The following is a 15,308-nucleotide window of genomic DNA, read 5'->3' on the forward strand; positions in this document are numbered from 1 at the left end:
ATGGGCGTAACACGGTCGGTTCTAAATCTATCTGTAAAAGACCGCCAAATCACCCTTTGGAACCGGTAGCTTCTTGAGCTTCTCCATAATGTCGCTGTCGGTCAAGTTTTGCTCTGTAATGATCTGGTCGAAATGATGGCAGCCATCTGTATACTTCTGCAGTGGATCTCCTCCAGGGATTGGCCGGCTCTGACCAGACGCCAGAGCAGCCAGATATTGCTTAGAGACGACAAACTTATGCACCCTGTATATACATCCTTTAATGACGCCGAATTGGACGAACCTGCGAACATCAACGAAGCGCAAGACCTCGAATCCTGAGTCTTGATGGCCCTTTAGCCATTCCATGACTGACTTGCCAGGAGTAAATGTCGACATGAGTTTGATAAGATGATAGTTGCTCACAAGTCCACGGCCATGAGAAACATACGAAGCACATTCGTCAACCATTCCGTCGATGTTTCGAATAAAGTCGTGGATGCCGGGACGAGGTGCGTAACATGCACTGAAAAAGAACATGTCGAGAAGAAGGATAGTATCATAGTAAAGAAGATGGCGGAGTGCAGTCTTGGCTAGCTCGAGTGAGACGGAAGCTGCGTGGGCGATGCGTCGAACGTCAGAGACGCCATCGATATGGGAAATGACCTTTTGCAGGGTGAGGTCCCATGTAGGGTCCATAATGTCGGCAAATTTGGCTTTGGGCACGGGGACATGCCAGCCTCGAACCCTGGGAGGATCAATATGATGGGGGAAGAGCTTCATATTGATGGTGTTGGCCTCGTCTATCAAGTGATGAGTATTATAAATATTTCGACGACGAGTAAAGACCTACCGACGGGAATCATGCACTCTCCATAGTTATCTAGATCCTCCTTGACGATCTCCAATAAGCTGTCAATAGGCCTTCGTCCCGCGCCCTTGGTCTCTGCGTTCTGGCTCAGATACTCATTCTGTTTCTCCATTTCGGAGAAAGTAGAGGCTAGACCGCGGACGACGCGCTCATAAGGCACATGGTCGACGTCGGCGTCAAGAACGAGACCAAAATTGAAGATGAACTCATTACGGGAGTATTTTGTGTGAGGAATTACCACGGGGTGTCCTAGTACCGTGTATTTCCCATCTGGTGTGTTAATGGTCAGGTAGCGATTGCAAAAAGCCTGCCTGGGAATGATGTACTCATGAAGCACATCAAAGTCAATAAGAGGGGATTTAGTTGAGCCGTCCACGGGGGTGATACAACCCGCAGGAGACTGAGCGACAATCTTGGGACCTTGGAATGTTATTAGAAACGAAGAAAAGTTACGACTTGAAGAGTTGGGTCTTCTTTACCTTCTTGAGGGAAGAACCTGGCGTAGAAGATTCCTTGAATCATCGTGGGCTTTTGCGTTCCGGTGTGTTGTTGACCATGTCTTTTCACTTAAGTCAGATTTGTAAATGGCCAGCTCTTGTACTCATCAATCATTCGGGTTCGAGTTGTGCCCTGGTCATTTTATTGATCGGGCCTTTATGCATACAAGATCAAATGGCGATGGGTGAAGATGAATGACTTGGAGTTCTATGTCTAGTAGAGCCACTAGGGTAGAGTAGGCTGGCAGATCGATTACCCTGGACCAGCAAAGATCTCTGGCTTCAGGGTATTAGAAAAATTGGCCGCTGGAAGCATAAAGGACGAAATCAGTGGAACACTTTATGTTCCGTCTGGGTATGACAGTCGCAAATGCTGTTGGTGTAAGAAAGAGGCAGCCTTGTAGAAACAGATATGCACGACATTCTCAAATAGATATCTCCCATTCTCGAGGCTCGATTCTATGTTTGTCCCAAACTCGATAGAACTGGTTTGCCTTTCCCGTTTGCCCGATTGCTCCATGCTGACGTTCAACCATGCATCCGTTTTCTAGAAGCAATCGCAAGACCCTTTACTTGAGTCACCCGTTTATGTGCAGCCTAAAGTCAATGAAATGCCGCAGGCAAAACGTATGTCTGAAGGCTACTTGTATGACGTCCTCATCGTCGGTTAAAAAGGAAGCAATTTTATTTTATGTTCCGAAATGATGCATACCTGGTTAGATCAAGAGCAGGTAATCTGGCTAGAGAAGACGATGGATGGTGGTGGAAGATATAACACGGTCGTCATGGGGTAAACAAAACCGGAAGAAACAACCCTTTTTCGTTTGTAGGTAGACACAGAAAAGAAACAAAAAAGACGCCAACTTCTTCATTGAATACTCATCACTTATACAAGTAATCAGCAATAAGGAGACATTGCTATTTCTCTTTTCGTCCTTCTCCAACTCTTGCTTAATCGGCTCGAACGTTCCTTCTCCACTGCGCGTCATTGGCACCCTGGAATTGCCCCACGTCACTGTCACTGAGACTGACAGCACTGGCAATACCACCCGAGCCGGCCTTCCCTGCGCCGAGTTCCAATACTGGACTGGAGTGCTGGTCCAACCTTTCTTTAACCTTCGCTGGGTTTCAACTTCGCCTCTTTAAGCCCAGCCTTGGTGAGGGAACTTACTCTTCCAACTAATACATCCGTCGATATCTGATATCAGAAACAACGTCACGCCCAATAATCACGATAGTTTAGTCTAATACTGCTACACCACTCAAGAGCTCCCCCCGCTCTCGTTTCATCCGCCTAACCCCCCGCTATCACTTCCTAATCCCCTCGTTGCGCCGCGCCACGCCATATCTTCATCCCACACAACACAGCACAACCGCTATCATGGCCGACAACCCTGAACCGAGCAGTGACTCTCAGATCACCTTCAAGGTGAAGACCTCATCTGAGGGTAACCACACCATCACCATGAGCGAGACCGCGACTGTCCTCGATCTCAAGACTAAGCTTGCTGGCGAGGAATTTGAGAATATCCCCGTCGAGCGCCAACGTCTGATCTACTCGGGACGTGTTATGAAGAATGATGATGCGTTGAGCACATACAAGATAAAGCATAACAACACAATTCACATGGTCAAGAGCGCCGCCAGCAACCAACAACCTAACCAGACTCCCACCGCCAGTGCTGCCACAGCTACTCCTGCCCCCGCCAACATGGCTGCAGGCACCGCGAACCAGCCTTTCGCTGGCCTCACAGGTGCTCGATATGCCGGGTTTGGGAATGGCCTTCCCGGACTTGACATGTTTGGGCCCGACGGTGGTGTATGTGTGCTTCCCTCGCTATCTCGAACTCACTTACTGACATAACTTTAGATGGGTGCTCCGATGGACGAGGCACGTATTCAGCGCCTCATGTCCGATCCCAATGTCCGATCTTCTATGAACGAGGCCCTAAACAACCCTGATTTCATCAACATGCTTATCGAGTCGAACCCTATGCTACGAAATTTGCCCAACGCCCGCGAAATCATCTCTTCGCCTATGATGAGACAGATGATGAGTAGCCCCGAGATGATGACACAGGCTATGCGAATGCAGCGACAATTGAATGGAGAAGCGCCTGGAGCATTCCCTGCTCCTGGCGCTACCGATACAACACCCCAAGGAGCAGCGACCGGAGATACCCAGGGCACTGGTGGTCAGACACAAGCAGGCCAACCTCCCACGAACCCATTCCTTGGACTATCGGGTATGCTGGGAGGTCAACAAGGCGGAAGCAACCCGCCTGATTTCGCACAGCTCATGCAACAGCTCCAGGGTCTCGGTTCTCTCTACGGAGCTGGAGGCCAAGGCCAGGCTGCGACAGGACAAACAGGTTCAACCAATACACCTAGTCAAGGTGCCACGGATAGTACAGCTGGCGCGCAAACTTCTGGAACAACACCCGGCCAAGGTGGTGAACAGCAGAGCTCGACGACTAGCCCACCTCCCGCGAACCCATTTGCGGCACTTTTCCCTCCTTCTGGAGGTGCCCAGGCCAACAGTCCCTTTGGCATGAACCCGGAGATGATGCAGCAGATGATGCAAATGTTCGGCGGCGGTGGAATGGGCGGCGGTGCAAACCCTCCGGCACCCGCCGACAACAGGCCTCCTGAGGAGCGCTACGCCGAGCAACTGCGCCAGCTGAACGACATGGGATTCTTCGATTTCGATCGGAATGTTGCTGCCCTGAGACGAAGTGGTGGAAGTGTCCAGGGTGCCATTGAGCATCTTTTGAGTGGATAGAGATTTACGGATAGTTGATTGGTAATTACGCATATTGGCTTGGGGAGGGTTATTCACCAGCTCAGCAATGCATGTTATTACGAATGATGAGGATAAGTCAAACAAAGTCGAGTAATACAATTTGGTACTGGGATAAATATATCCCGAGCGCATGATTGGGTTATGTTATCAAGGTAAAACAGATTTTCACTCCAACGTATAACTGCCAATGGTGCGTGAATGTGATTAGTGCATGAAGGTCAAGTAGTTTAACATGGAGCTGAGTGACCCTGGAGTGCCTGTACTATGTACAACAAGTAGTAAATGATGGGGCCGATCGCTGGGGAAAGATGCCTCGGCTCATGGATGTCTTCCCCGCGTAACCCCAGACTCTGGAACATGTTGCCGCAACAAGGTACCTACGGAAGGCCACAGGGGGCAGTGTCCCAAAAGTGCGTCATGAGTCACGTGACGGCAAAAATCAATGCAATCACACCTCCCGTACAGACCCGTTTAAAGAATATACCTACTATAAGGTCTATGATTGATAGCGCTGTAGCTGCTAAATGCGCTATAATTAATAGTGCTATAGCTGCTGAATGCGCTGTAATTGATAGTGCTAAGTGCGCTGTAATTGATAGTGCTATAGCTGCTAAATGCGCTGTAATTGATAGTGCTAAGTGCGCTATAATTGATAGTGCTATAGCTGCTGAATGCGCTGTAAAGACCTTCTGTTTAAATGCATATTCTTTGATTAGTCAGCAGACTAGTCCTCATTAGGATAATTATGCATTCAAACCATATAGTCATCCTGACATCGGCGTCAACCTAACAGAAAAAACATCGCATCCGCACTTTTGGGACACTGCCCCCTGTGGCCTTCCGTAGTACCCGTGTCAGCTATTAAATGTTGTCTTTGTGTCCTCCTTATCACCTCTTCCTATCAACTGTAATTTGAATCTTTCAACATTTTTTCTGGCTACTAGTTACGAAACCTTTCTCTCATCCTTTTTTTGTGACTAAGCTCCATTGCATCATATCCAGGCAGCATATTACATCTAGACACTCATCTTCATCATGCGCGGCATCCAAATCACTGAATATCTCAAGGTAGGCCTTTAGATTATTTCTCCAATCGATCATTGACTAACAGATCTGGAAAAGGGCCCTGATCAGCTTCAGGTCACTGATCTACCCGATCCTAAGCCTTCAGAGAAGCAATATCTCATCCAAGTACACGCCGCAGCAGCCAACTTTTTCGACATTCTGCAGATCCAAGGAAAATACCAGAACCAGCCCCGTAAGAATTTCATTGCGAAGAACCCCATTCATCAGATAACATACTAACTCTATATAGCATTTCCTTGGGTTGCTGGCGCCGAATTTGCAGGCACAGTTATCGCTACACCCACTGATGGCTCCAAGCCCAAGTTCCCTGTTGGATCGCGCGTCTTTGGCGCGTCTCAGGGTGCGTTTGCGACCAAGATCTGTGCTGTTGAAGATACCCTGCTGCCGGTTCCCGATGGCTGGTCCTTCAAGGAGGCGGCTGGCCTGTTTGTCACCGCGCCGACAAGTTACGGCGCACTGGTTGTGAGGGCAGGGATCAAGAAGGGCGACCACGTTCTGGTCCATGCTGCCGCGGGCGGTGTTGGTCTTGCGGCTGTTCAAGGTATGAGAAGACACCCTTATTGATGAATGCACTGAAGCTAATGTGTGATAGTGGCCAAGGCATTTGGCGCAACCGTCATTGCGACAGCTTCAACGCAGCATAAGCTTGATATTGCCAAGTCTTACGGCGCTGACCATGTAATCTCCTACAACGACGCTTCATGGCCTGCACAGGTTAAGAAATTGACTCCCGACTCCCGAGGTGTTGACATTGTCTACGACCCTGTCGGTCTAATCGACCTCTCGACGAAATGCACAGCATGGAACGGACGTATCCTTGTCGTTGGCTTCGCAGCCGGCAAGATCGAAAAGGTGGCGATGAACAAGGTTCTCCTCAAGAACATTTCCATCGTGGGACTGCACTGGGGCGCATATTCCATCCACGAGCAGGAGACGATACCCAAGGTCTGGGGTGGCATTATGGAACTCGTCAAAGAGGGAAAGCTGAGAGGTACGGAGTATACAGATGAGGAATTTGTTGGCCTGGAGAGGACCGGGGCTGCATTGAAGGCTCTGGGAGGTAGGGGTACTTGGGGAAAGGTTGTTATCAAGATACCCGAGGAGGGACAGAGCAAGCTATAGACGAGACGGATATTTTAGAGTGGACGAGTACGATTTAAAGAATCTCAGGCTGTAACGTCTAATAGAAATTCGGTATCAACGATCTAACCCTGCTGTAAAACCACCGCTGGTGTATCATGCCCTTTCTTACAAGTTAACTCCGATCATGCATTGTACAAGCATGCCCAGGCCAAGACCCTATTCTTGTCGCTGCACCTCGGATGCCATGAGTTGAAACTTTTCCAAAAGATCTTTGTCGACATTGACTGCCCACTGCTCCTGGAAAGCCTGTTCACCCCCAACTCTGCTTACCAGATCCTGAAGACGTAGTTTGACAAAGTCGAACGCATGAACAGTATGAATGGGGTCTTTTGCCGACATTTGGGATTCTGCGATAATCTTGGGGGTGTCATATTCGGTGGGCTCCAACGGACCCCAAATAAGAGTGTCTGTGCCGTTCGCCACACCGTCTTGGAGCTCATAAATCACATTTATCCACATGTCGAGATAGTCCTGAAGCTTGCCTAGCACCAGTTCTTGCATCGGTGAAGGCAATTCTAGAAGTCTTGTTAAACCTAAGAGATAAAGCTTCTGTCGTTCAATATGGTCAATGTCGGACATGTGTGAAAACCACTCAGATGCTAGCCAAGACCAGACTTGGTCGAGAGAACCCATGTTGGTCAACATTTGGGTAAACAAAGTGGGTTCGGCAAGCGCAAGACGTGCTAGGATTGCGAAATAATCCGTCTCGGTGATCGTGCTAAGCTTGCTGACCTTTCGATTGGGGCCCGTAGTCTGATGTGATTCCCACGCATCATGGAGATTCCCAAGTATCTTGTTCATAAAGCCAATTTCGACCATGTCCTGCAGAATAACTGATACTCCAGTTGAACCACCGAGTTCGACTGCAGCTCGAATGAGGTTCTCGATGCAGGTTGTCCCCAGACGAACCTGCTCACGACTCTTCGAGTCTAGAATATTGGCCAGGGCACCCAGCGTCGGGCGACGCAGCTGATCTTCCAACATAGATGCTGGGGCAAGGAGGATATAAGACTCAACTGCCTGCAAAGCCAACGAAGCTGTTTCACTATCATATTCTAGAAGAGGAAGTGCAAGATCGGCAAGGGTTACCAATTCAGGTGCCAATGGAGCGTGACTCTGCATCAGAATGTTGTTCCAGAGTTCCAAAGATTCGTCAATCAGGTGGAGATGCAGGTCTGATCCTCGACGGGCTGCCTCAGAGAGCAACGGTACCATAAAGTGTTGGTATCTCTGAGAATCAGGACCCATGCTCATCACGAGGGCTGCAAAGATAGAGGTTACTGCCTGTTTGATCATGTATTCTTCGGCCCCTGAATTCTCCCAGACCGTCGGAAGAGCAGACATGAGCTGGTCTCCAAACTGTGACACTTGATCTTCCATGCGTGTTACCAGAATGCGAATCGACTCAAGAATTGCTAGCTTTGTTTCGTCAACGTCAACATTCTGGACGAGGTTGATGAGCTGCGATAGAACATCTGATGTGTACGGTAGGAACGCGTCCACGTTAAAGTCAAGCTCATCGGCAATCCAACGCAGTTGTCGAGCCGCAGTAATTCTGACCACTACATCATTGGTCTCGTCATCAGGGTTGAGGAAGTGACGGTAAATTTGGTAGACAATCGGCCGACTAGAGTCATGTAGCTTGACAGGCGCCCATTGACTCACGAGGATAGCGATTCGCCTTCGCAATACCTTGCAAAGGCCACCCTGCAACCGAGCGTCATTGACAATCGTCGAAGCCAGTACGGCATCAAAGTCAAAAACATGATGAACATGAGCAGCCGCAAGACCCATTGCGGTATATACGGCCTCTTTAGTAGCAATGTCAGCCTGGGGATCTTGTGCTGTCTGGAAGTATGACAGTAGTGGCGGGACGAGCAAGTCTTTGTAGTTTGTGAGAAGATCAAGGAACAACTTTTCAGCGCATGGCCGTACTTCCCACTCATAAGCATTGCCTTCGCTCTGTTCTTGTTGTTCCCATTCCTCTGGGTCCTCCTCCCAGCCTTCAAGGTCCGATTTGCGGAAGACAAAAAGATGAGTAATGATGGAGTTGACGATCTGTATGACAAGATCAGGTTTCAGAAGCTCCGACTTGACAAGCGTTTTCGCTCTCTCCTGCTCGGCCTTGGTTTCCGGGCTTCTCCACCTGAATGTTTGGACAGATTGGAAGGCTATTCGCACGCATGATCTGAGAAGTAAAAGACCTTTGAGAGCCAACCGCTCTAGCACAGGGCCCTCAACCTTGGACTTTGCAGATCCAGCTTCTGATTGACCTTGTCGGATACCGCCAGACTTATCAAAAACCTCTGCAAACTTTGCAACGAGTTCCCAATATGATTGTACCAGTGGAAGAGAGTTGGGGAGGAACACAAAGCTGGCAGCATGCTGCTCTGCCATATCAATGTGAAGCTTAGTAAACTGGAGCAAATGCTTGCCAACAATATCTTGATAATTCGTGGGGATCGTGGAATCATGACTGACAAAGCCAAGAAGCTGCCCGAACTGGGTTTGTGACAGAGTCCAGAACTGCTCGACAGTATTATCGCTATGGGGCCGCTCGTAACCCATGATGACGAGTCGGCGCAGTACCCTAAGGGCAAGCAAGCTGTTGAACATGGCCAGCTTAACTTCTTCCTCACCTCCCGGGCCGCCGGTGAGAAAGCCCATCCATGCCTGGGATTTTTCTGAGTAAACCTCCGCCAGGACGTGGACGATCTCAGGGGTGACGGATTGTAAGGCGGTCTGGTTCTTCCTCATTCGTGCTGTTCCCAACTCCTTTACAACCCGAAGTAGGATCTCGAGAATGCCGTGCAAGTGTCTTTGGTTCCCGTTTTGACTCGAACGAAGGATTTCGATAATGTTCCCCATTGCATCCGGCCATTCTCCAGGATAGTCGATCCTAACGATCTTCGCCACCACTAACGCATTGTGTAGAGCAAGGTTCGAGTGCTCCTCTTCTATGGAACCCTGGAATAGTCGCGAGCGTATCAAGCTCTTTTCGTCCGGCTTTATGCTGTTCTTTACCTGGTTAAATAACCGCCAATATCGATCGATGCCGTTCTTGAGTTGGATAATCGCAAGGAACCGGACTTCGTAAGCAAGTGATTTGTCGAGATAAACCGCCTGACAGTTGGTTAGTGTCTGGGAGTATAGAACAATTCCTGCTTGTGGTTGCTGCTAGACCAACCTGCAACGAGGAGTAATAACCCGGCTGGAGCTCCCATGATGTTAATTGTTGGCCTGCTGTCTGACGTTGCGCATAGTCGGTTGAAGTGGCAGATTGTAGTGTCTGATATAGTGATTGTAAGGATAGCGGGTTCGCATCGCCTGCGACTTCAATGGCGAAGCTGCTCATGTTGTGCCTGTTAGTAGCTTGTGTCCGCAGGAACCGCAAGGTCGGTATAAAGGGCCAAGCGCGTGAGGCTTGGGGAATCTACGCGTGTATGGATACGAGAGCGAATATCTCTGTAAGTGCAAAGTGTAAGTTACGGTATGAGAATGAGTCGTGAATTTTGGCTAGTAAAGATGGATGTTTACCAATTGCTCCGTTTGTTGTATGGCGGGGTTCTTTCAGGCTGTTAGCGTGAGAAAGAGGAGGGGTCAAAGTCACACAAAGAAAGACCCATGTCATACTAGGTACCTTAGTACCTAAGGTACATAGGACCATAATTTTCACTAAAAGTTAACACTTTTAAAGCTAAATAAAAATATATCTATTAAAGCTATGATTTTATATTTCTATTTAAGCTTCAAATTAAATTCTAATTTTTAACTTACTATGTTGCTATTTTGTAGGTATTTTAATTCTCAGGTTAAAAGTGCTAAGTTTTAGTAAGAATTATAGTCCTAGGCGCGATTTTTGCATAGCACTGTACCCAATGTCAATTATCACATCACAGCGGATGTATAATACATCCAGTTTCTGTAAGCGCCCGGGATGAGTTGATTGACTCACTAGGTAGGTACCCGAATTAACATCATATTATCTACGTACAGCCTGTATGCAGAACGTGCGATACAAGCTATGCAACCGGGCTTTAGGTAGAGGTCAACCACTACCCTGCCAGCAGGCGTAGGCGAGAGCTGACCGCTAAGCTTCCACAGCGGCCCGGACTGACCGCTAAGCTTTAAGCAGTAACAAGCTGCCAGATAGCTGGGTTGTCAGGTGGGAATTTTAGATCGTCATATTTCGGAAAAAAATATTGAATACCAATTATTGCCTTGCACCATTGCGTGCCGAAGGAGTCATGATCCGCTCAAGGACGGCCCGAGCGGCTTTAAACACTAGAATCAGACAACAATGGACCTGTCAGAGGTATCTTTCTCACAGTCGCTTCTACTCCCAAAAGACCGAAAAGCGAGAACCTCCCGACCACCGCAAGCTTGGCCTCCAACAGGAACTCTTCATCAACTCTATCTATAGCCCTGGCTCCCCCATATTCCTCCCAAATGGAGCGCGGATATTCAATAGACTTGTTGACTTCCTTAGAAAGCAATATGTGCGATATGGATTCGAGGAGGTTATCACTCCGACCATTTACAAAAAGTCGCTGTGGGCCAAGTCAGGTCACTTGGAAAACTACGCGGACGATATGTATGCTGTGAGGGGAAACACAGAACCGCCGCCGCCGCAACACGATGGGTGCTGTGGGAGCCACCAGGGAAACGTCAAACCAGAAGAGGAAGAGGAAGGCGACTATGGCTTAAAGCCGATGAATTGCCCCGGCCACTGTCTCATATTTGCTTCAAAACGACACAGTTATCGAGATCTTCCCGTTCGCTATGCCGACTTCAGCCCTCTGCACCGTAATGAGATTTCTGGTGCGTTGAGTGGACTTACTCGTGTTCGACGTTTCCACCAGGACGATGGACATATATTCTGTCGGCCAAGTCAGGTTGAGGAAGAAATCAAGAAGACCCTGGATTTTGTCAAGGTCGTTTATACAGTCCTTCGTTTCGGCGCCAGCTACCGTCTGGCACTCTCCACCCGACCCAAGGACCACTACATCGGTACTGAGGCGGAATGGGACCAGGCCGAGAGTGCTTTGAAGCGAGCACTAGATGCATCAGGCATGGAATGGGGTGTCAAGGAGGGAGATGGTGCTTTCTATGGTCCCAAGATTGATATCGTTCTCACGGACTCCGATGGGAAGGACCACCAGACAGCCACCATTCAGCTTGACTTTCAACTTCCCAAGCGATTCGAACTTGAATATCAAGCACCTGCACCAGAGTGCGAGGCCAGGGGTGAGACAACCGAGGATCCTATCCTTCTGGCTGAGTACGGACCCGTGCGTCCTGTCATGATTCACCGTGCTGTTCTAGGCTCTGTAGAGCGTCTCATGGCTCTCCTGATCGAGAAATATGATGGTAAATGGCCTTTCTGGCTAAACCCTCGTCAGGCCATTGTACTCACTGTCAACACATCCGTACCCGTTTTAGATTGGGCTGAACATGTACGTGATATCCTGGTTGGCCAGAACAAGCAGTTTTATCAGCAGCTAGAGAGCGGTACATTGCCTAGCCAGGACAATGCTTTCCGACCAACTGGATTGGTAGTAGACGTGGATACAACCGCCCGACCTCTCGGGGCTAAGATCAAAGAGGCCCGAAATAATGGCTATGGGCAGATTCTTGTTGTCGGAGAAGACGATGTGAAAAACCAGCAGGTTGCGCTGGGTAAGGAGAGGCTAACGCCGGAGGAATTGCGAGAGCGGTTGAGAACCATGGTAGAGACATTCGCCTAGACAGCTATCACGTATTTTTCAAGGTGTAACAACAAGTGTAAAGAATTATGTATTAATGCATTATTATTATCATCTACACCAGTCTTTCTCCTTTAGCTGTGCCATGAGTGGAAGCAGCCTCAGTTGCGCGTCTCGTTGCAATATTGCAGGTGGAGTTACACTATGACACTGGTTGAGTAACGTAGGGTTTGAGTGGTTTGAGTGCCATCGCCCCACGTCTGATTGGCGATGTTTGAGCAATGCCAGCGCTCGAGGTACTCTAGACCATCGGCGATAGGGATAATGCACACTCGAGTGAATAGTCTAGTTCCTCTTCTGATTTTGTAGGTTCGAAAGTTGCTGAACTTGTTGATATAATGCCCTGGAAATACGATCATTAGGCTGGTTCGTTACCGTAAACATGTTCAGACGATCCTACCTCTTGTGTTGCTCGTCCACCTGGCCACCAGCGGCTTCAATTTGTGCGATCAACCTTTGGCGCTCTGCAATCTGATCACGCATGTAGTCCACTGTACGCTTGAGCACAAGGCCCTCGGATCTCCCCTGTCCTTCCAAGCCGGGCACAAGCTCTGTCAAACGATCAAAGCCTTCACGGATTGCTTGCCGGCGCTTTTGTTCTGTGATAACTGTTAGCCATGCGAGTCTGGAAGGAGTGTGTATAAGGCGAGAAGATTCATGTAATGGGTGAGATGTGTATGTCACCCACCTGATGCAATATGGTTTTGCTTCTTTTCCTCTTCAGTGAGCCGGGGTTTCTCGTCGCCGGCGCCATCGAGATTGAGAGCAGAAGGTGACTTGTTGTTGGGAGAAGACATTATTGCTGGGTTGTATACCTATATTGAATAAGAAATAGTAGTTTGTTCAAAATGTTTAGGTCTGGTGATGTTTGTTGATGTAAGTTCCAAATGACATGCAGGGGTAGGTAGTCTGTACAGCCCCCAGATTTATCATGTGAAAGACACTACCTACCTAGGTATGGGAAGGACCCTGACCTGGCTAAAGTCAGAAGAAGGAACCTAAGGATGCAGCGAACTCAACCATGGCATCATCCCGTGCATCGCGGCAGGACCAATGTTTCATGCAGATCAGGGCCTACAAATAGTAGGCAGGTCCTATCTCCTATGCAAGCAAGGCAGGTACTTCCTTCAGGTGGGGGCTCTTGTTCTACAGTCACAAGAACGCAATTATGTGAATCATTTGTTCATGTGTACCACTTTATAAGATTCGACCATGGGGACATTTTGCTATCAATTCATAATCAATACTAGTCGGTCTTGTCCATAAAAGATAGCCACGGACTGCCTGAAGTAGAAGAAACTCGGCGAGGTAGTTTAATATCAATAGGACGCAAGTATTCTCCATCCAGGTTGCTAGTTGAATATCAAGTTGATTCACCCTAGATATCTAAACCCAAGCTCCAGAAATTAGGTACCTTGGTACTTATCAGACCTACCTAGGTACTAAGGTACTTAGCTTTTTGAGATGTGCTCGTTCTCTCGCTGCGGTCCTGCTCTCAACATCGCGTTTGCTTTGAGTAAACCCCTAGCTGGACAAAAACCATCTACTAAAAGCAATGGCGACTAAGATGTTAGTAGTCATATTCCTTCTGAGCTCCAATTGCATGAGAAATTTCAATTTGGCAATCTTCAATTGTCATGTGTTTACCCAGCTCATTCTTCTTCCGATCCTTCGCCCTCGAAGTCCTCTTCTTGCTGTCTGAATATCACTTTCTCGGCCATGGCCAGGCATTTTCTGACAGGTAGTCCCACAACGTTGTCTACACCACCTTCGATCTTCTCAACAAGCAACATACCACCCATACCTTGAACCGCATAGCCACCCGCTTTATCCGCGCCCTCTCGAGTTTTGACATAAGCTTCAATCACATCATCAGGAAGACCCTCAGTCTCACTCAAGAAGTACACCTTAGTCTCTTCTGTGTAGCTGTCGATCTCGTAACCGGGGTGCCTCGCGTCTTCTCTAGGGGCAAGGACCGTGACCGCTGTAAGAACCTTGTGCATTCGCTGGTCGCGGAGGTGTTTTAACATGCGGATGTGATCGGCTTCACTTCGAGGCTTCTCGAGAATTCGGCCATCCTTGGTAACGATGACTGTATCTGCAGCGATAACGAGATCAGGATCAGGAATGGACTTCAGATGTACTTCCAGAGCCGTGGTATAGACGTCCATGCACTTTTGGTGAGCTGTCGCAGCTACGTATTCGAATGGTCCCAACACAGCCTTGTCGAGATTCTCAGGCTTGGTAGATGGGAGAATCTCAAGGTTTGTGAGGCCAAACTGAATAATGTGAGAACGTATACTGAGATTAAATAACAATTTTCACATACCTGCTGTAGCAATGCCTTCCTGCGCGGAGATGCAGATGCGAGAATCACTCGCTTGGAGTTGAGGTGCTTAAGAATAGGGAGCTCTAGCGGTAAAGGACCTTTGCGCAATGGTCTCTGAGCAGTGCCTTGGCTGGCGGTAGACTTGTCATAGTCGGGAGGCGGGTCGCTCGGTGTATCGGCCATCTTTCTGTTATTGTGAATTCTTATGGTGAGACAAAGTTGCAGAACGGTCACTGAGCTTTGTAGGTATCTTGATAATGAGGTCAATGTGGGGTCGAAGAATAGGAGCTTGAGCTTAGTTAGTAGCAGCCCCACGACCGCCATTTGGACCCGTTTAGCTTTCCATGCGCTGCCCCTCATGGGACTTGGTATTCATGATGGCCGCGAGTTTCTCATGGCGCGCAAAGCACGAGGATCGTTTGATTGAAGGGGACATTCATGACTTGGTTTACTGTAGGATTCATGATATAAAGTGTAAGAGGGCATTGCGTGCGCACAAAATGTGAATAATTATCTATCATTGTTATTCTATGATTCGTTTGGTGTTGTTGGAACCATATCATGATGACAGTCCTTAAACGATGGTAGCGCAGGCGATCGTTTCCAATCGATATCATAGGATGTTAATACATGCACGAAGCCAAACCATTAATATGTATCAAAAGTCCAGAGGCCACTCTTGATAATTTAAATAACCAACAGCCATTATTGAGACGAGTAATTCAGCAATTGGTCGGTTTCTTGCGTGTTTTCTCGCAGTCAACATTTCTGCCTTGTTGCCTTGCCCACAGTTTCAGGCACACACCACGTTCAGGATGCGGGTACTTCCAACATG

General features: G+C 48.4%; 7 protein-coding genes across 7 annotated transcripts; 3 read left to right on the plus strand and 4 right to left on the minus strand.

Annotated features, from left to right (window-relative positions):
• Positions 1-27: 27 nt before the first annotated feature.
• On the minus strand, positions 28-1,372 carry FPOAC1_000781 (uncharacterized protein; the record flags this gene model as incomplete). The annotated part of the gene is made up of 3 exons (XM_044845392.1): positions 28-782; positions 833-1,270; positions 1,330-1,372. 3 exons carry the CDS (start codon positions 1,370-1,372, stop codon positions 28-30), a joined length of 1,236 nt encoding a protein of 411 aa, XP_044711308.1.
• Positions 1,373-2,728: 1,356 nt separating this feature from the next.
• Positions 2,729-4,129, plus strand: FPOAC1_000782 (uncharacterized protein; the record flags this gene model as incomplete). The annotated part of the gene is made up of 2 exons (XM_044845393.1): positions 2,729-3,166; positions 3,218-4,129. The coding sequence occupies 2 exons, from the start codon at positions 2,729-2,731 to the stop codon at positions 4,127-4,129; spliced, it is 1,350 nt and encodes a 449-aa protein (XP_044711309.1).
• A 1,056-nt stretch (positions 4,130-5,185) lies between these two features.
• Positions 5,186-6,358, plus strand: FPOAC1_000783 (uncharacterized protein; the record flags this gene model as incomplete). The annotated part of the gene is made up of 4 exons (XM_044845394.1): positions 5,186-5,218; positions 5,273-5,408; positions 5,466-5,777; positions 5,829-6,358. 4 exons carry the CDS (start codon positions 5,186-5,188, stop codon positions 6,356-6,358), a joined length of 1,011 nt encoding a protein of 336 aa, XP_044711310.1.
• A 177-nt stretch (positions 6,359-6,535) lies between these two features.
• FPOAC1_000784 (uncharacterized protein) lies at positions 6,536-9,734 on the minus strand (the record flags this gene model as incomplete). The annotated part of the gene is made up of 2 exons (XM_044845395.1): positions 6,536-9,502; positions 9,567-9,734. The coding sequence occupies 2 exons, from the start codon at positions 9,732-9,734 to the stop codon at positions 6,536-6,538; spliced, it is 3,135 nt and encodes a 1,044-aa protein (XP_044711311.1).
• Positions 9,735-10,626: 892 nt separating this feature from the next.
• On the plus strand, positions 10,627-12,126 carry FPOAC1_000785 (uncharacterized protein; the record flags this gene model as incomplete). Its single annotated transcript, XM_044845396.1, has 1 exon — positions 10,627-12,126. One exon carries the CDS (start codon positions 10,627-10,629, stop codon positions 12,124-12,126), a length of 1,500 nt encoding a protein of 499 aa, XP_044711312.1.
• A 303-nt stretch (positions 12,127-12,429) lies between these two features.
• On the minus strand, positions 12,430-12,941 carry FPOAC1_000786 (uncharacterized protein; the record flags this gene model as incomplete). The annotated part of the gene is made up of 3 exons (XM_044845397.1): positions 12,430-12,487; positions 12,545-12,743; positions 12,833-12,941. The coding sequence occupies 3 exons, from the start codon at positions 12,939-12,941 to the stop codon at positions 12,430-12,432; spliced, it is 366 nt and encodes a 121-aa protein (XP_044711313.1).
• Positions 12,942-13,796: 855 nt separating this feature from the next.
• Positions 13,797-14,656, minus strand: FPOAC1_000787 (uncharacterized protein; the record flags this gene model as incomplete). The annotated part of the gene is made up of 2 exons (XM_044845398.1): positions 13,797-14,423; positions 14,474-14,656. 2 exons carry the CDS (start codon positions 14,654-14,656, stop codon positions 13,797-13,799), a joined length of 810 nt encoding a protein of 269 aa, XP_044711314.1.
• Between the last annotated feature and the right edge of the window lie 652 nt (positions 14,657-15,308).

Source organism: Fusarium poae, chromosome 1 (genome assembly GCF_019609905.1).
Source record: "Fusarium poae strain DAOMC 252244 chromosome 1, whole genome shotgun sequence".
In the NCBI taxonomy this organism is placed as follows: Eukaryota; Fungi; Ascomycota; class Sordariomycetes; order Hypocreales; family Nectriaceae; genus Fusarium; species Fusarium poae.